Source organism: Ammodytes marinus (assembly GCF_949987685.1).
Source record: "Ammodytes marinus genome assembly, chromosome: 20".
NCBI lineage: Eukaryota > Metazoa > Chordata > Actinopteri > Uranoscopiformes > Ammodytidae > Ammodytes > Ammodytes marinus.
This window is the reverse complement of record NC_137224.1, coordinates 9,994,957-10,013,654: the sequence shown is the minus strand read 5'-3', so window position 1 is coordinate 10,013,654 and position 18,698 is coordinate 9,994,957. Positions and strand designations below refer to the sequence as shown.

The following is an 18,698-nucleotide window of genomic DNA, read 5'->3' as shown; positions in this document are numbered from 1 at the left end:
TGTATCTCTGATAACAAATGCTATGACAAAAACAACAACAATGCAAAGCTGCGTAAAGTGTACAGTCACACAGGTTTCTTACATTATCTGCCTGGCCTAAATGGCCACTAGCTAGCACACCTAATTCAAGGCTTAAAATAGCCTTCAACAAGTGCACCATTTACTCTGTTTTGGTTAATTATTAAGCCTTTTTTCCAAATGAATTAAACTATATATTTGTGGCCTGTTTTTAAAGAGTAGTCGGTAAAAATGCATGGGTCACAGACAGGGTAGTAAAGCCAGAAAGTGTTGCGAACTTGTGACACACATGGAAACACGTTGCTGGTCTGGTCTTTTCAGCATGCAGGCTTTATCTTTGCGGTGCTTTGTCCTATCCCCTCAGGTGTGCCGATTGATTGATGACCATTTGTTCTATGTATCCGACACCCCTCATGTGCTGACAAAGGTCTGCTTCATCAACAAACAAAAAGAACCTTAGAACCCTTAGAAAACAAATGTTCCTTTTTTGTTAAGGTGACATTTGAACATTTGTTGGTTCCGACACCTTTTTGGATTGGCGTTTCCGCACGTTCTGTGTACTACCAAAAACATCTGTCTGACATTCAATTCATATTTTACTCCAAAAGGAACAAAAACACAAAGCCAAAAAGTTACCTCGGGACATCATAAAAAGGTGTCCTCGTGATAACTTTTTATGATATAAATAAAACTTTTATCAGACCACACCATGTGAGTCTAATTTTCCTTTTTTTTTAACTGTAAACAAGCCGACCTGGTTTCGTAAGGCAATTGTTGGTGACTTTGCTTGCTACCAAAACTGGGGCTGGAGTGGTTCATTACTTCTATAGTCTGTGAAAATGTGCTGCTTCTGGTGAAAGGCGTCAGATAGGGGAAACAAGGAGTTGGACAGCTGAGGTCAGCTCCCAGATAACCCGGCCTCGGGGTTAAATTATGAGGGATCAAGCTCATTAGAAAAGCTTTTGACCATATCTCACATAGTGCAGCTGCTGGTTGTTACATATATTAATGTATTAGATGTAGCTATGCAAAGTGACCTGATACAGAAGGCTGGGAAAAATGTTGAGAATGTGTATGGAATTGCAGCAATGCTCTTTTTTTTTAAACTTTTATTTTCGTGGTTTTACAAATTTTTCACATACAGACAAAAAAAAAACAGAATAAGCAGACACATACAACACTTACACAACCCCCACCGCCCTCCTCAGCAATGCTCTTTGAAGGAAAACCTCACCACCTACTCTGTGGAGATAAAAACACACGCGCACAAACAAGCAAGACCAGATATAAAAATATTTTATTGGTTTTGCATTGCTCTGCTACAGGTTAAAGCAAAGCGTTGAGAATCAGATGTATAAACAAGGTCCCTCAACACTTGGGACAACATCAGGAACTGAATGCCCACCAGCCGCCACTCAAGCTCATTACAGTTCATTAAAAATGACTAGAGGGATGTTAGAACTGAGAGAACGCACTGGCAAAACTGCCGCAGTTCATTTGAAATGAAAAACGTGTGTGGGAATAACACATTTCTCCCATTACAGATATACATTTGTTATTGCTTCTGATACGGAACAAGAGTCCTCGGTTCACGCCATCCATACAGTAGCAGCCCTTTAGCAAGGCACTTGGGCCAAGCCATCCAAACCAAATAAAAAACATTCTGACAAGCACACTTATGTTGTGGGAAGATGATGACAGCGATGATAACCAAAACACTCCCATGTCCATTTCTGACAACAGCTCATAAGTCTTAAAAAAACTATTACCAATTACAATATACATTATTAGAGAATCTCTTCATCTAGACAGGGAGTGTAAAAAAACAGGTTTTAATAAAAGGTTTTAATAAGCCTATCTTATAACAATATCCCTCGCTGTGCACAGGCAGCAGCTGGCCGGTGTCACCAGCCAGCAGGAGGTTGCTTCCCTCTTACTGAAAACCAGGCACTTTATTTATTACTTGGAAAGGAGCATTATTTAAGGGCCTGAATCAAAAAGGGACCATCGGGTCACGACTAATCATAATATAAAGTGTAATCAGTCATATAAGGAGACTTAAAGATATGAGCGTAACCTTTCAGACACTGTAAACATGTGTAGGCTAGACAAATATTTATCAAAGCTTGATTAATGTGCCTGAAGGCACCATCCAAGCTGACTTACTGTAAACGCAACATATACATTGAAATATATTATTTTAAAAATTAAAAGTGAAGATGTGATTAATTCTCAGAATCAGGACATTTCTAAAATATTAATGACAATAAAAATTGTCTGTTTGCATAGATAATTTATCATCAACCTTTTAAGACAAATATGTTTATTTTCGGTTCTTTTCCACTAACTAGTTCTTTTCCCTGGACTGAGATTCAAGGTACAGGTTTGAGATTTTTGGTTGCCCATTTTAACAATCCCTATGAAAGTCATAAATTTAGAGAAACTGGTTGTGAGTTTAAATTAGCATTAAAAAGCAATTAGTGTGAGTAAAGGCAGAATAAAACTCCTTTCTCCAAGTCTGAATCACATACGAGCTCCATTGAATGTCCCTTAATTTGATATTCTTACTATGTAATTACTTGAGGGACTGAGAGTGAAAAAGCTTTAATTTTTTGTGAGAAATGTTTTCAAACACAAACAGAAGGCATCCGCCAATTTTTCAAAAGGCAGAAATTGTTCATTAACTAACTCTTGGAAGTCGTTGGGTAAGAAATGGATTTTGTTGGCAACACCTGAATATAAATAGTCTCACATCCATCTGGAGGTTCTGGTGAAAATATTGAGCTATTCAGAGGCTTCAGCTTTTAATTGTCTGTCAATCACTGAAACACCATCAGTCCCACCTGCCAATTACATAATTTAAAAGTGACTAGTTATGTTGTTTTTTTGTTATATCTATATTTGCATTCATAAAGTCTTGTAATGGTGTTTTCATAAATAAGTGAGTGGAACCGTTTCACAAAATCCTGTGTTACCATTGAAATTGAAATTGAATAAATAAGATTCGCTGAGAGAGAGGTGTTAGAACGCATGAGCCAAAGTCACAGTGACCTCCTCCTCTCCGGGACTGGCACTTATTTGCAGAGGCTGGGTAAAGGAGGCTGCTTTCATCATACAGGTGTTACCTGTCTCCATACAGTAGTACACCCATACACCCAACGTGAGGCTTGCAGTTGCATTGCTGTTTGAGTCCTTTAAAACAGCTGGAAGTTTGGTTGAGATGGACAGGGGCTTCGACAGATCCACAATGTCACCGGTGACCACTGGATTTTCTAGCAGCCACTCATTACCTGGGAAAATACAGGGAAAAATAATGGTTTAGTCCTAATGCTAACATTTATAGTCTGGCTATTAAAGAAAGAAACATAAAACTAAGATAAATAATAGTAATGCTATTCAATGTCTACAACAAGAGTCTGCAGCTATCCAAACGGCTATGCAAGACTTAGACACAGCTGCTGTGTTAACTAAATGCTAAGATAAAAACGTAAAGTATGTATAAGGTTGTGACAATGTTCACCATTTTAGTTTGGTGTGTGTGCACACTAACATTTGATGACAAGCAATTGACAAGAAGAACAGGAAAGGCTGATGGGATTAGTATTGGTTCGGCAGGTATTTGAGTCAAATATTGGCCTGATGATGGCGCTAGTTTAAAGGTTAGCGATGACAAAATTGATAGGATACACTTTCTAAGGACCGTGAATATCTGTGCAAAATGTCATGTCAATCCATCCAATAGTTGAGATGTTTCAGTGTGGCCCAAACAAGTGGACCGTCCGACATTGCCATCCTAAGCGATGCAAGGCTAAAACCAAGAGCAATCCTTAATTTGAACCCAGATCAGAAACAATGCAAGAGGGTAGATGTGTCTGAATGAAAATGTTGCAATTGAGCGTTGCAAGGTGCTCCCTGTGTACTAGCTCGAGTTGGAGCATTAAACATCACTGCTACACGGACTTCTCTATTGTATTATAGCCAAAAACCAAAATTACGCCACTGAAATCAGATGGAATGTGGGATATTTTTATAAAATAAAATAAAATAAATACACATTTAATGAGACACGACCACTGAATGATAAATGAAAGTCAAAAAGAAAATGGCTACAACTTTAACAGTGAGAAAAACATTATTTCAGAGAGACCGTCAAACTCCATGCCAGCGGTGATTAATGAAGCCGATGGCTAACATGAGGTCCCAGGGAAGCCATTTCTAAAAAGCCCAGTAAAAAACAATTTAGATCGGCCGTGCACTTCTAACTTGATCCATTAAAATTCCTGCCTCTGCTCTGATCTGATCAGCATAAGTCTAGACTGGGTATAATCGTACAGCGGAGGATCACGTAACATAGCCCGGTGGCTAATTATGTGAACTAAGGCATGTCGTCTTATCAAAACGTCCTAAAAATAGCGCGCTGATATCGTTGACTGCATGCTGCACCACTTTTGTTTGAAACCTAATAATGAACTGACCGTTCACCACATGATATCTCAAATCCCTTCACACTCAGGGTCAGATATTAAACAAAAGGCTTTAAGCAGTTAAAAACCTATATAAAAACAGCCATGCAATGTATACCCTCACTGGCACTTCAAAACAAGTCCCGAACAGCCTTAAGTATTCTTCCATCCCTCAGATGATAACTATAAATAAAATATGGTGCGTGCTGAGAAATTGCTTCATGTAGGGTGTAAATGAAGGTTAAGCATCCTTCACTTCCATTGTTTTTCAACAGACACATAGACAAAAATACAGCTTAGAAAGAGAGGTTGAGAGGCTCACTTCCAGCTTTTTTTAATAAAAAGTAGAAAACAAGTTTTGGTTGCAAATAAAAAAACAACAACTTTTCAATCCAAAAATCAAAAATATGAATTAATTATGATATGCACAGTATGAGTTAGAATTTGGGTAATTGGAGAAACAAATGCAGCTTCACACATACAGCAAATTGATGAAGTGTGGAAATGGGACTAGTCAAGCCGCTTGAATGCCTCCACCTCTCCTCAATTAACCCCGAAGCGGATATGCAATTGTTTAATACTTCGGCTCTTTAACAACTGACTGCTTACTAAATCCCTCCCCTAGGACAACAATTTTCCAATCATGTCAAAGCAATTGTCACTGGGCACAGCAGCTCCATCAATCTTTGGGTTTCTCCACATTTGGTATGAAATGGGTGATAGCATAAAGCCATACTCTGCATACAAAGGCTTTGGGTTCATGTTTTTATATTAGGTTTTAAAACAAAAACCCAAGAGCAAAAGTGTAAGAAATTGACTAATTTGAATTTTTGTTTGCTACTGCCTTGCTTAGTAGCTTCCTACCCACAATATTAAGGCTAAAGTGGGCTACTGTACAATATTACACCAACCTAAAGTTCATTGTCTGACAGTCTTTCCGTTGTTATCCGTTTGTTCTGTAATACGAAAACATTGGCAATCCTTTATTTCCATGTATTCCACTGTGTAGCCTCAGTGTTTTGGCATGATATATTTGTAATGCATAATGAAGACCCTGTTTTTTCGATGAGTCATGGTGGATATGCTTTTTAGCTAGCAATGTTAGCTAGCTTCAATAAAATATGCTAGCGACCTGTAAAGCTTTGCAAACTGTTGAGCCTTTCTCAGGGTATGAAGTCAAATGAACTGATACGATCCATCTGAATGAAACATTTACATATATGACATTTGTAACAACGTTAGACCTTGGGGCAATTGTCTTACCCTCAGCTGAGAGAACCCAGCAGCTGGGGGCCTCTTGGGTGAGTTTGGTTCCTTCTGGAAGCGACAAGGTCAGTGACATGACCAGAGTCTGGCCTGCACACACCGCCGCTGGTGGCATTTCTTTCCTGGCTGCTGATTTAGGCATGGTTGGGGCTTTGGCAGGACCCGGGGGCTTTGAAGGTACTGAGTCAGTGCAGTCCATGGAGATAGGGAACTAGAGACAGGAGAGAGATTTGGATCGATTTCGGAGCAAAGAGATAAAAGCTATTGACACATCATGACCTTGTAACGTTTACCCAAACTCCTCTCATTCATAAGCTCTTAGGATAGATTAACGCACCGTGGACAAGGTCATCGTGCACACACACACACACGCACGCACGCACGCACTCACGCGTCTCTCACCAGTGAGACTGTCTCGGAGGCTAGGTCCAGCACTTTGACTTGGTGGTTGTTGGTATCAGCTACATAGAGGAGCTTTCCGCCATCTCCAACGCAGATCCCTCCAGGTTCATTGAAGCCGGATTTGTTAAATGCAGGGCCCAGAGTATCTCCAGCCTCTCCAGTCCCTGCTAATGTGCTACACTGCTTTGTCTTTGGGTCCACCACCTTGATCTGCACATAATCACAGTCAAATAGACACAACAACAGGCTGTGTGTTACAGACACAATTTTAGATCAAAAGGAGATGCTGGCTTTTCAGTCTCCACTCAACGAGCTAAAGGAACCAATTATGACGTCAGAAGCATCAAATGTGCCTTAGCTTTGAAATACTGCCTTGTTACAGTTACCCAACAGTTACCTTGTGGTTGTAAGAGTCGGCCACATAGAGAAGGCTTTGTTCGGGAGCCCAGGCAACACCGAGAGGATGCTGCAGCTTGGCGCCAACCGCTTTCCCATCTACATCCCCGAAAGCAAAGAGGTTCTGGTTCAAAGAAGACAGAAGGTTCAGGGGAGATCAATGAAGATATAAAAACCTTAAAATGCCCAAACTGCTACATGTGACTGCCTCTAACTGAATTAAAAAACAACACCAGTTCTTGGAAGGAGAAGAAAGGCAGAGCATCAAGATAAAGGGTTGAAAATTCAAGCAGAAGACTTTCCCATATATTTTAAATTATCACTTTTTCATTTGGAGAACCCTTCAAATCAAAACATGGCTTCCAAGGCTTCTGAATAATAAATCTATAAGATGGGTGACAAGAAATGTATACCACATTTGTTAGAAACCCCCGAAAGTTTACAATATTAATCGCTCTGTCAAATTTAGTTGGAGGAGTCATTCTCAAGGATTTAATGATAAATGTAATTTAAAGACTACAAAGGGGACCATTTTCGGATTATGTGAAAAAATATGTTTAAAAAAAGACTATTCTTCATGGTTTATCTGAAAGCGACAAAAAGCTAATGAAGTGAAAACCTTTTAGTGCTACAGATGGTTTCAGGCTAAAATGACCCACACATACATTTCTATACCATCCATTTTTGTATGACATAAAAAAAAAAGAATGGGAAAACCGAGCATTTTGGTGCAAGCACTGCAACACACAAAGATACCCAGCATTCCTGACCTGACTTTCAGCTTTACCATATGAAAAAAAAGGCATTTAAAAGGTTTAGGCCTTAACACAAACAACTATAATTAAGTTAAAGGAACAGTAATAGGAAATAAATAAGTTTATCATCTTTGATACCACTTTCATGTCTGCATATGAAGCCTTAGCCAGCAGATGGTTTACTTAGCTACGCATAAAAACAAGGTTACGGCTCCTCTCTCTCAAGATAAAATTTTGCCTAACAGCATCCCCTGAAACTAATTCATTAAGACATTTTATACAACAGTTAGTAAAACCAAAACTTGCTGTACATAGACTTTTGTACAGATTAATCCAACCACATATAATATGTTAGTGACCTTCAATGGTCCCAGTAGTTAGACCTTTTCAACAGTCAGGCTAGCCGTTTTCTACATCTTTATGCTAAGCGAGCTACTGCTAAGTGCTAACTGTAGCGTACAGTTTTGATAGTGGAAATGGCGATTCCTTTAAAACATTCAAAGAGCTCAATGTATAATGGTAATTGTTTTTGTTTAACCTATATTTAGGCAGGTCATAGAGACACAGGGTCATTCTCAAAAAAGACCTGGTCAGACAATCAAATGATTCCTGGCACTTACTACCATACTGTCAGCAAATTATAAACTCGTCTTAAGCATTTGAGAAGATCAATGTGAAGGGACAGAGGGTTTTGATATTAGGATTCCAGAAAGAAGATGACAAACGACAGCTCAGTAGGAGACCAACAAATCTTAAAAAGGAGCTAGGAAATCAATAAACAGAAATATACAGTATGGTGGTGAAATGTACTGCCATATAAAGTGCATATGTCAACTCAGATGCACATTTACTTGTCATGTTTAGGTTGTATGTTCCATCGCTGATTTACCACCATGTTGAATAAAATGTGTGCGGCTTTTTGGAATGACTCCCTGTTCTTATGTGTAACTACGAGCTTTAGAGCCTATCGGGACTTTCTAAACACGCGCACACGCGCGCGCGCACGCACGCAGTTATCCAAAGGTTTGTCTAATATTTTTTTTCTCTGGAATCGTCCAAGTGTTTTACATTTTTTTAAAGTCACTGAATATGTGGCAGATGAATGTGAAGTTTTTAAAGTGTGTGTATCTGTTGATAGATTGCGACAGAGCTGTATTATAACTATTGAAAGGACTATATGAGAGGTTATTCAGCTCTGGGAATGGGCTTTAAAGACAACATCCGTTCACTGCTAGGTCTTTAATATTATATCATCATATTATATATAATATATGATATGATATAATATGATAATATCGACCAGAAAAATCAACCCGGGTAACTAGTTATGAAAGAAGGGATGGACTTTGATTTGACAGAAGAGGGAAACTTTGTTAAAACCACTTTGAATTCACCGAGTGCTTGTTTTAGAAAAGCCCGGATCATCTTTATGTAAAGAAAAAGTAGGAAATAATGTTTAAAAGAATATATCCATCCAGTTCTAAATTCCTCCACACCCACCATAGGGTCTCTCTCCCCCCCAACCAGTGACTTGACGGCTCCGTCCTTCAGTGCCAGTGTGCGGATGGAGCTGCTTTCACTATCGGCCACAAACAGGCAGCTCCAGGGCTCCTGGGGGGCTAAAGCCAGACCTGAAGGCTGAGCAAAGCCAGCTTTGTGGGGGTAGGAGTTGTTTCGGTTCTCCTCGTTGCCGCTGCCTGCCCATCGAATGCAAGTCCCGGCCTTGGACTCACTATTTACCATGTAAGAGAGAGCACAAAGGAAAAAAAACACTTCAATTCATTGCTTAAAATGTAGACTTTTTAAAAACAGGAAATATACTACTTATTTGTCATTGATGTGAGTTCTCTGATCATGCTAGGCGTATTTCTCATGATGGAGTTCCCTCTCTGCTGTGAAGATTAACCCTGACATATTATTACATAGTTTACGTTGTTGACTCCCTGTCAAACAGCCAGCCACACATATATAACAATGTTTGTGTGGGAGTAGGCAGAGTTTTTATTTGTTTTTAATGGGTTTTATTCTTGGAGAAGAGTTATTAGGGGCCATTGAAGGGTGGCTGGTGCCAAGTGACCAAGGTTGGTCATATACCACTCTCTCACCTTCCTTTGGGCAGCTTCCCATCTGCTAGGAACAAAGCCCAGATCTGGTGGGTCCCTGCCATGGCTATCCACAGCACGTTATCTTCATCTCCGCCTACACAAACAAACACAAATATGTATCCATTATCATTATTATCCATTTTACACTCTGGCTTGCCCGTTCAGGACGTGCCAGTGTAGCCACTTGAGTTGTGTTACACAACTTTTTGCATTTTAAGTCCAAAATAAATGCGCATCTTTTCACACCTTTCACCCGGGTTTTTGCAGTAGTTTCAGTGTGTGAAGGCGATTGGCTGAGCGGTTTCCGAGATAAAACAATATATATACTATTACTTACAGAGACCTCTTCCTTATAGTATGATTATAAAATAAAAAATCTATGCTGAATCAATATTAAGAAAAAAGTTGGGATTGTTTTCTTAGGGTCGACTGTCAGAAATGGTCAGAAAGGCAGTTTTTACGTGAAGGCGGCCTTGACACAGGCCATATGCCATATGCCAAACCTCAGAGGCATTCGGCAGAGACAAGGCTGTCATCATGATGGATCCAAAAGCCCTTACAGACACACAGCATCTCAGTTGTATTTTTGATGCCATTCTCAGAGCTCAGGCCTTCTCGATCACATCTGGTGGACTGTCGGGAACAACTCCATGTCACTGAAGTACTTTACAGTTCAAAAAGGTGTAGGGGTCTCTTTGATTTAATATTCATACACATGGGTGAATAAGTCATGAATATGCAAATGAGTGTTTGGATGTACTCTCAGAGGGCAATGTTAGTCAAGTGGAAGGTCTGATAACGCATCCTCAGACCATGTGGTGGATGTGCAAATCAGCAGGTTGTATCACCCATCAGCTTGGACTGATTACTACCTCTTGCGTAATAAGGGATGTGTGCTATGGCAAACTAATGATGCTAATGGCCCCAAAATGTCTACAATAATACTTTTCACTTGTATGTCTATGAACATTCAATTCAAGTCATTGCGTTGTCAGAAAAACAGATGGTAAAAATTAAAAGTAAACTTTTATAACAAACATATAGAGTATATGATTCCAGCCCTACTCGCAGAGCAAAACAATTCTGATAAATGAACATACAGTGCGGACTGACAGGAGCATCTCCGTGTATGGCGGCCAATTCTTGACTGATCTTAAACCTGCAACCTGAATGCCTGCTGGTTGCAAGGTCTGATAGATTTCAAAAGCTTTCTGCTTTAATAAAGAAAATGGGCGCTGTATGGGACATATTAAACAAGGTTAATAATAAAAGAAACTGTGCTCAAGGCAAAATAATAAAAGCAGAGAATTTAGAGGGATTATGCTTTGATTTGGAAGTGGAGGTTTAAGGCTACTTAGTGAGAATAATTTGAAAGACCTTGTTAGGTATATAAAGCAGTTTGTTTCAGTAGAACAAAATGAGGATGTGTCCCATATGTTTATTGATTATTCCTCAATGAAGCGATTGCAACTGTTTTAGGGGCTCCACTTGATTGTAAAAAGTCTAAAAGCAATAATATAATGTGTAAACAATTGTTGTTCTTTGTTATTCAAGAACATACATCAAGTCAAGTATCGGTGCATGTTCTTGGGTTCACTCTAATTTATACAATAAACAGACGCTGCAAACCCTTTATTAAAAAATGTGTGATCGCAACAAAATGATTGATTTTGAATAACAAATGTTGCCCCTTTGAAGTTCTAGTCGGACTCACCGGCATTGCCAAGAGTCACATCCCAAGGAGAGCTGATGGGCTGCTGAGGACCCATGGCCCCACCTTCTTTGTCTGTGCCTTGAGAACCTACTCCAGCTAGAGTGCTGACTCTTCCCTCTGAAAGGTCAATCTGATAGACAAAAACACAGACGGACATGACTGTACAGATAAGCATCAAGAGACTTTCAAATTCAATAACAAATAATACAATTTTTGTTATTTTTAAGGAGATAATTTAAGACGTTACCTTTCGGATCAGGTGGTTTTCTGTGTCGGCCACATATACGGCGTCACCTCTGATGGCCACGCCCTGAGGGGAGTTAAAGGAAGCTTCCGACAAGTCACCATCTCGTCTCCCGCTTTCAGGCCCTAGAACAGAAATTATCATTTTAAATCATATTAAGCCAAGAAGTCTTTTTTTTTATATACCTTTCTCTATATACACACACCAAAGCTTATTTCTTTTTCTTTTTTTAAAGGATGAAAAGACTCGGAACACTTGCACAACATGATTACAATCTCTAATGAGGGATCAGATGGCTATGTTTGTGTTCCTATTAGATTCACTCGTCCATCAATGTCATAATAGAGCTTTGCAGGGAAACACTGTGACCACGTTTGCCTGTAACATTGAAAGGTTACAGGCAATTGTTTTAATTGTTCCTTGAAATAAATCATTTATCTTTTCATTTCAGACATTTTAATCTTACCTGCCTCAACTTTTAGAAGAAAGAAAAATTAAAAGGACAGATTATATTATGATTAATAACATGAAAGACGCGTACAGGCATACTTGTCCATTTACAACTTCTAATTTCTGGAAGTGTATTCATTATTTTAATTTGTGACGGTGGTTGATTTATAGTACCCTTCATGACCACAGCTGACCATCAGTCCATTTTGTCAGAACAAAAAAAAGATATATATACAGTAGTATATATATTATTTTAAATATAGAGTGTGTCTTAATGAATACCATAGATGTTAGAATTTGTTCTCACTCTATATCTGAATAGGGATAACCCATACGAAAAGAATACAAATCTGCATTTTTGCCCCTCATTTTGTCCACATTTAAGTCAATGCCAGTTCCCAGCATGCACTATGTCCCTGCTGTTGCCAACCACTCTGTTGGTCTAGGAACAACACAGACTAACATGTGGTTCCTCTGAGGGTTGTCGAGGCATGTGAGGAATCTAAAAATATCAGCAATGCTTAAATATTGTTGTGATGATTGCAAAGCAAAGTCAATACTCAATTTGTATCCACAGCACGTATTATTAGAGAAATACTTTTGTTCTTTCTTTCAAAATGCCTTGGAGTGGAAGTTTGAGGACTTTTAAGTTACATTTTCCCTCCACCAACTCAGAAATGATGACACATTGAGGCCCCAACAAACCAACCCAGTCACTAATGCAATTTTTTTAGGATTATTATTTTTTTATTATCTTTATTGGATAGTTTGGAAAGGCTGAGTTGAAATGTGGCAGAGCGGGGAATGAAATGCAGAGAACGACCACGGGAAGGATTCGAACAAACCCGTGGTCTTGCTGCTTCTGAGGGCTGAGCCTCTGTGTGCAGGCGCTCTAACCACTACACCAGGAGCGCTCCCCCCACCAATGCAATTTGAACGCCAATAGACTGAGTTCAATTTGCATGATGTTTCTTTACATCAAGTTCTTACCTCCTATTACATGCAGCAGCTGCCCGCTCGAAGATACCACCAGAATGCGGTGATGCCCAGTGTCTGCTACGGCTAGCCTTTTCTTGCTGTCGTCTACGGCCACTTTGCCGGGGAAAGACAGGAGGCTGGGTGGCAGGGAGTCTCGGTAGCGCTTGATCCCCACTGTGTGAGTCTTGAGCAGACCCTTCTCCGCGTAGTAACGGAGGGTGATGTCTGTGAAAAGCAATAGCCGGTCGAGGTGGCCTTCGCCCACAATAGAGAAGAGCAGGTTGCCACGGGGACCCAGTAAGACCAGAGTGGGCCAGCAGGACACCTCCAGCTCGTGCCAGAGGCTAGCCTCGCTGTCGTTCACCACCGGGTGACCGATGTCATAGCGGAGCACAGCGCTGCGGATGTTGTCCAGGACCTTTGAAGACAAAGAAGTAAAGAGCTGTGAATCGGTTGCTGAATTCAAGAGCTATTCTTGAATACATTTTATTTATTAACAAACTGTAAATCATTTTCATCATTGAATAATCTGCCAATACCATTTCTTGACAATAAAGTGATATAATATTCTGCTGTCATATATACAGTAAGTGTGCCACATTAACTTCATAAAAGCCTTAAATAGAATAGAATGTTAATATCAGGAATATCTTCAGCATGTTTTCTGGTCAATAGAAATCAGAAAATAGCGGTTCATGTTCACAACTACTGTACTGCATTAGACTCAATTTTAACAGTATTAAAGACAAGTGTCCCTAAATGGTGTATATATATATCTGTGGACACTTTGCAGCTATGGAAAAGCAGAAGGAAAGCACAACAAGACCAACCGACCCGAAGGTAATAGCGGTGATGAACAATGAAAACACTTACCTTTTCATTGGGGAATTTAGCCGAGTGTACGCCAACAACAACCAGTCCATCTGATTTTGAACAGAGGGAAACAACGAAAAAATAGATAACAGTAAAGTGGTTTGGCTTATCAGAATTTGCCATTTCAGGACATATTTTTGTTTTTGTTTGAGCTTCTCTCCCCCAAAGAAAGAACAAAACAATTCCAGACAGTTTTTTACTTAACTCAAGTGTGTGACAGTTAATCGAAGGAAACACAAATGGCTCAACTTGTGTCCATTGAGTAATGCCCTTAAAATCTTTATTTATTTTTTATTCTTAAATCACTGCGTCAACGTGTTGCATTAGATCAATCAATAACAAGCCCACATAAGAGAGTTAAACATCACATACGCAGATGATATAATATGTCTAAGATAATAATAGAATAAAGGAAACAGAGGTTTAATTTTTGTACTGAACACATCCGAGGGTCTAGCCTTAATGTTATCCGGTCAGGAACTCTCCGGCATAACATAACATTGGTCTCATTGAGGTTTCCTGGTAATCTTTGATTGCCTCCAAGGCTGTAAATATTTATCCCAGTCGTTTCTCAGTAACCATCAAAGACTAACAATGCCATGCTTGTTGAGCAGACAATGCGAGCAATTGGCATTTATTTTGGGTTTCGAAAAGGGCAAATGGATGTTTATAGTGTTATGCAACCGAATGGCCTAAAACAGTGGAAAATACATGTGTGCGATGCTTTTCTGAACAGAGTCTTCTGTGATCCATGTAGTTTTGCATAGCACTAGCTGTCGGTCAAGATTTGATAATGCCAGTGCCAGGGGGGCAGTCAATAATAATAAAGGGCTAAGACATATGAATAATGTTGAAATACAGAGAACTTACGTAGAGTCTGAAACTGTTACTTATCAACCATAATAATAATAATAATAAAAAATAAAATAGAAATTAAAATTGGGATCATTATGGTCTTATATTAATAAGCCAATGAAATCACTCATTCCAAGTTAAATTGTCCTTCAAACAAAAAAGTTTGTTTGGATTTTTAATGCCTTTTTTGGCGCACAGCACCACAGGCCACTCCCAGTGACAATAAAGCCAAAGAAAAACTCTCCACCCTCCTTAAATGGAGTCAATTGGATGATTCCTTTACAATAACTCACATCACTGAGCCGCCTTCAGCAGAAGTAAAAACACACAATTTAAAAACCCCTTCAAACTCACATTATCTGCAGTGGATTTCGTCACCCATGGCCTCTGCCAAGCTGTATAGTAGCAGGCCAGCACAGATTGCAGTGACGATGGGTGGGTGGGAGGTAAGTGGACTGTGGGAGTGACTGGACAGGGTGGCTCCCACACCTCACTGACCAGAGCAGCAAACAGAATGTACCCGCAGCAGTGCCAAAGATAAGGCGTGTGCGATAATGTGCGGTGTGTGTGTTATGTGTACCTAACTCAGCTCACAACTGAATTTCAAGCCGCACAGCTTCCTCAGATGATCCCGCCCTGAAGGGCCAGCGGCGGGATGCCAGACTAAGTCGGATGTGACTGACTACGCTTTACATGGAGTGGCTATATATAAAGAGCAATACAGTCAACTACAGCCGGGTACAATTATGGACGCTGTGTGCTCACTGACACTGCAGCCTGGAAATATTTTTAGTTACCGTCTTTTCACAGCTGAGATAAGGGGGGTCACGCTCTTGGAAAAGGAGCGGAGAGAAGTCGAGTTGATATACTATACAACGGCTGTGGCCCAGTGAACTTACACATGCTCCCTTGACACAGAGGCATGAAGCATAATCAGTCCCCACTGGAACTGTGTTCCCTCAATGAGGCCTGCCAGGCTGCTGCCTCTTGAACCTGTGGTTTGACTAGAAGGAATAATATGCAGTCTGGCAGACCAATGCTTTTGCTCTCTCTACTTTATGAAACTAATCTTATCTTCCACCCATTCAACATGGAGAGCAAATCAATCGGTATGGAAAAAGAAGTCCGCTCCACTACACTAACATAATCGACAGTTTTTGAAAAAAGGAAGAAAATCTATTCAGCAGAACTAGATGTTTTTTTCATTTCTTCTTCCTTATCAAACTCCTGATTCAGGTGTGTTACACTAAAGCTGCCTCAAGCCACGGCTCCACATACAGTATAATACACACCCAGATTATAATTTTTTTTGTTGCCCCAAATGACACAGACTCAAGTGACATTAGACATTGACATAAGGCAACGTATTAGATTCCTTAAAGCTCTGCTCTTTGAAGCCTCATAAGGTCTGTACAACTTTTTCTCAAAAAACACATCAGTGACACAAACCATTGCACTAATTGACAAGTTGCTGCACAACCATGGAAATACACTGTCCGGGTGTTGTCTTAAGTACAAACAAAATGGGCTTGGGGTCTGGGTGTCATAGACAGGGTAGGAGAAAGTCAAAGTATTTGAGTGATAGATTTGTTGAGAAGCAGAACATCAGCCTCGTCTTTTTAATTTTAATCTGCAAATGCCTGTCATAGATAGAACCCAATCCACTGAGTGTGTGCTTGACAAAAAGAATAAAAGGCACCCTTGACAATTCAATATGACCCGTTTATTTATAGCTGGCGGGTACAATTGCTTAAAAAAAAAAAAACATGCACCACTGAATATGTGGACAAACCAAAACTGCCAACTGTGTTTTCCAAGCAGACTTCATGTTAACACCAGATGATCTTAAATTGTAATAATTTTACAGGTTAATTCTATGACACCTCCTTCACTTCAATTTTAATTCAATTAAAAAGGTGTGACGGCGATTATAAACTACTTGGGGAATATTCTATTTTCACATCAAAGATTTTTTTTTCTCTGCTGCTTTCAAAAGCCGTTGTAAATCCAATACATACCTTGGACAGAGTGCTTCTCTTCCAGCTGGTGCAGGTCAGGCAGGATGTGCATGCAGTTGATGCAGCAGTAGGTGAAGAAGTCCAGCAGCACCACTTTACCAGACAGCTCCTTGTTCAAAGACAGAGGCCCCTCCGTGTTTAGCCATTCCAAGCCTGAAGCGAAACCGCAGAGTGGAAAATAAGGCTGTCATCTGATTAATTATGCTTAGTCACACTGTACCATCATTGTGCGGGTACATCTGTATGGCCCAATACTGAATTTACGTCAAATGCGAGGTGGAAAGTTGATGGATCAGAGCTCACAGCTTTGCAGTGTTGTGTTATGATATGAAGCTATTAAACACCATTAATTAAATTCTCTAGATCGTCTGTCTGATCATTTTATTTTTTACTTGCCTCTCACTCTCATGCATTCTAAGTTGTGCTTGGTAATGTTGAACTCACATGCACTGCACATGCATGAATACATTTGCAGTATACTGAGCACCTATATCCAGCATTGAAATAGTTGTACCCTCCACATGCACTTCTCTCACACAGCATTACTGTAGATAGCTCACTCCAAAAATATTCTATTTCATGCTACCAAAGTCTTTGTTCATCTGGTCACCTTAGGACACAAGGTTTTGCATGTTACCCCAAATAGTCCGTATTCCATGTGCCATTGGTTTACTTTACTTTAATGAGTAATTAAGGTAATTCCCGCCCAAATTATTGTAAAACCCTTATCCTATTTGTGTAGTCTAAAACTGAGCTGCTAGTCATTGTAAGATTAATGTGAAGAGGAGAATGAGACATTGGGGGAAATTAATATAGCTTATATCCTATGTGTATCTTAAGCAAAGTAATTGGATGCATTTGAGGATAATCCTGATAGGATATAGTAAAAAAGGCCAAAGTCATAAACAGCCAGAAGTGTTTTTGGCCATCATGTGTCAAATTAGGCCCGATTATTAGGCTCTACAGGATTACAACTTTCAAGACACAATTAATCTAAACAACAACATTTTGCTGCCATGAGGTTCAGTTGAAACACTTGTCATGGGGGTTTGTTTAAACCCAGCACAGTGTATTCTGCTTTTTTATGTTCTACTGTAGATCTCCATCTACTGGTGTGATTAGATATTGCACAAATATTGCCCACCTCATCAGAGGAACCGACTGCAGTTTAGTCGCCATAAGCATTTGAATTAAAACATTTTATTGTTACTTACATATGTATTTCACCTGCATTGAAAAGCCAGCCCTAAATATTTCAATCATGGGCCAAAATTGTCCACAAACACAACTGTAGTGATGTTAATCTCATCAGTATTATGCTGTTGTTTAAACAACACAAATTCCAAGAGAGGGTTCCTACAATTATATACAGTATTTAAGATGTTTTAAGTTGTCGTTTTATGCTACTTTGAATTAAATGTAACATAATTCATATACATTTTACATTAATTTTTTGGTCTGTTTGTTTTTTAATATTTTTTTTAACTTAATTTTAATTAAAGCATCTTGGATTGTAGACTTCATAATTCTTTTTTAATGACCCGCAGAAACCCTGCATTAGCTTGATATGAGTTTGTGTTGCTTCAAATTGGAGGGACTGTACCGCTATCCGTTTTGCTGAATATTTGAGATATAGAACACAAACTCTTAAAACACTTGAGAGAAACACATTACATGAAGGGAGACAATACGTTGGCATTTCAATAATGTATAGTTAAATACCAAGAAAGGAAAAGAAGAGGAGAGTACACCCTGAGTGTTCAGTATGAGTGCTGTAAGTAGTAGTGACATGCAGTGACATGCAGTAAGTCAACTCAAGTTAAACAGCTGATACAGAGACAGTGCTAAGCTAAGCTAACCAGAGCTGTAAACATGCGCTAACCTGTCTGGAAATCGGGTATCTTGAGATCTTTCTCGTCTATTGTTTTCAAATACTGGCAGGCGAGGTTTTCTTTCTCTTCTTGGGTCGAAGCTTCTTCCACGGCGCAGTCCAGCTCGGTCTGGTTAAGAAATAAGGCAGAGAGGCTGCACTGGGACGCCATGTTTCCGACAACAGCTGAGCCAAGCCTTCCGGATGTGAACTCACACTGCTGCTTTCGACACGACAGCAAAAAAAGAAAGAAAAAAATGTATTTATTATTTATTTTCAGAATTTTGGCAA

At 39.6% G+C, this 18,698-nt stretch overlaps 1 protein-coding gene across 1 annotated transcript; it reads right to left on the bottom strand.

Annotated features, from left to right (window-relative positions):
* Positions 1–1,215: 1,215 nt before the first annotated feature.
* nhlrc2 (NHL repeat containing 2) lies at positions 1,216–18,585 on the bottom strand. Its single transcript, XM_080048677.1, has 12 exons — positions 18,420–18,585; positions 16,538–16,690; positions 13,665–13,714; positions 12,804–13,209; positions 11,367–11,488; positions 11,120–11,249; positions 9,406–9,499; positions 8,801–9,032; positions 6,547–6,669; positions 6,150–6,359; positions 5,745–5,958; positions 1,216–3,308 (listed from the first exon to the last, which is right to left on the bottom strand). The coding sequence occupies exons 1-12, from the start codon at positions 18,577–18,579 to the stop codon at positions 3,040–3,042; spliced, it is 2,163 nt and encodes a 720-aa protein (XP_079904803.1). The 5' UTR covers positions 18,580–18,585; the 3' UTR covers positions 1,216–3,039.
* Positions 18,586–18,698: the final 113 nt, after the last annotated feature.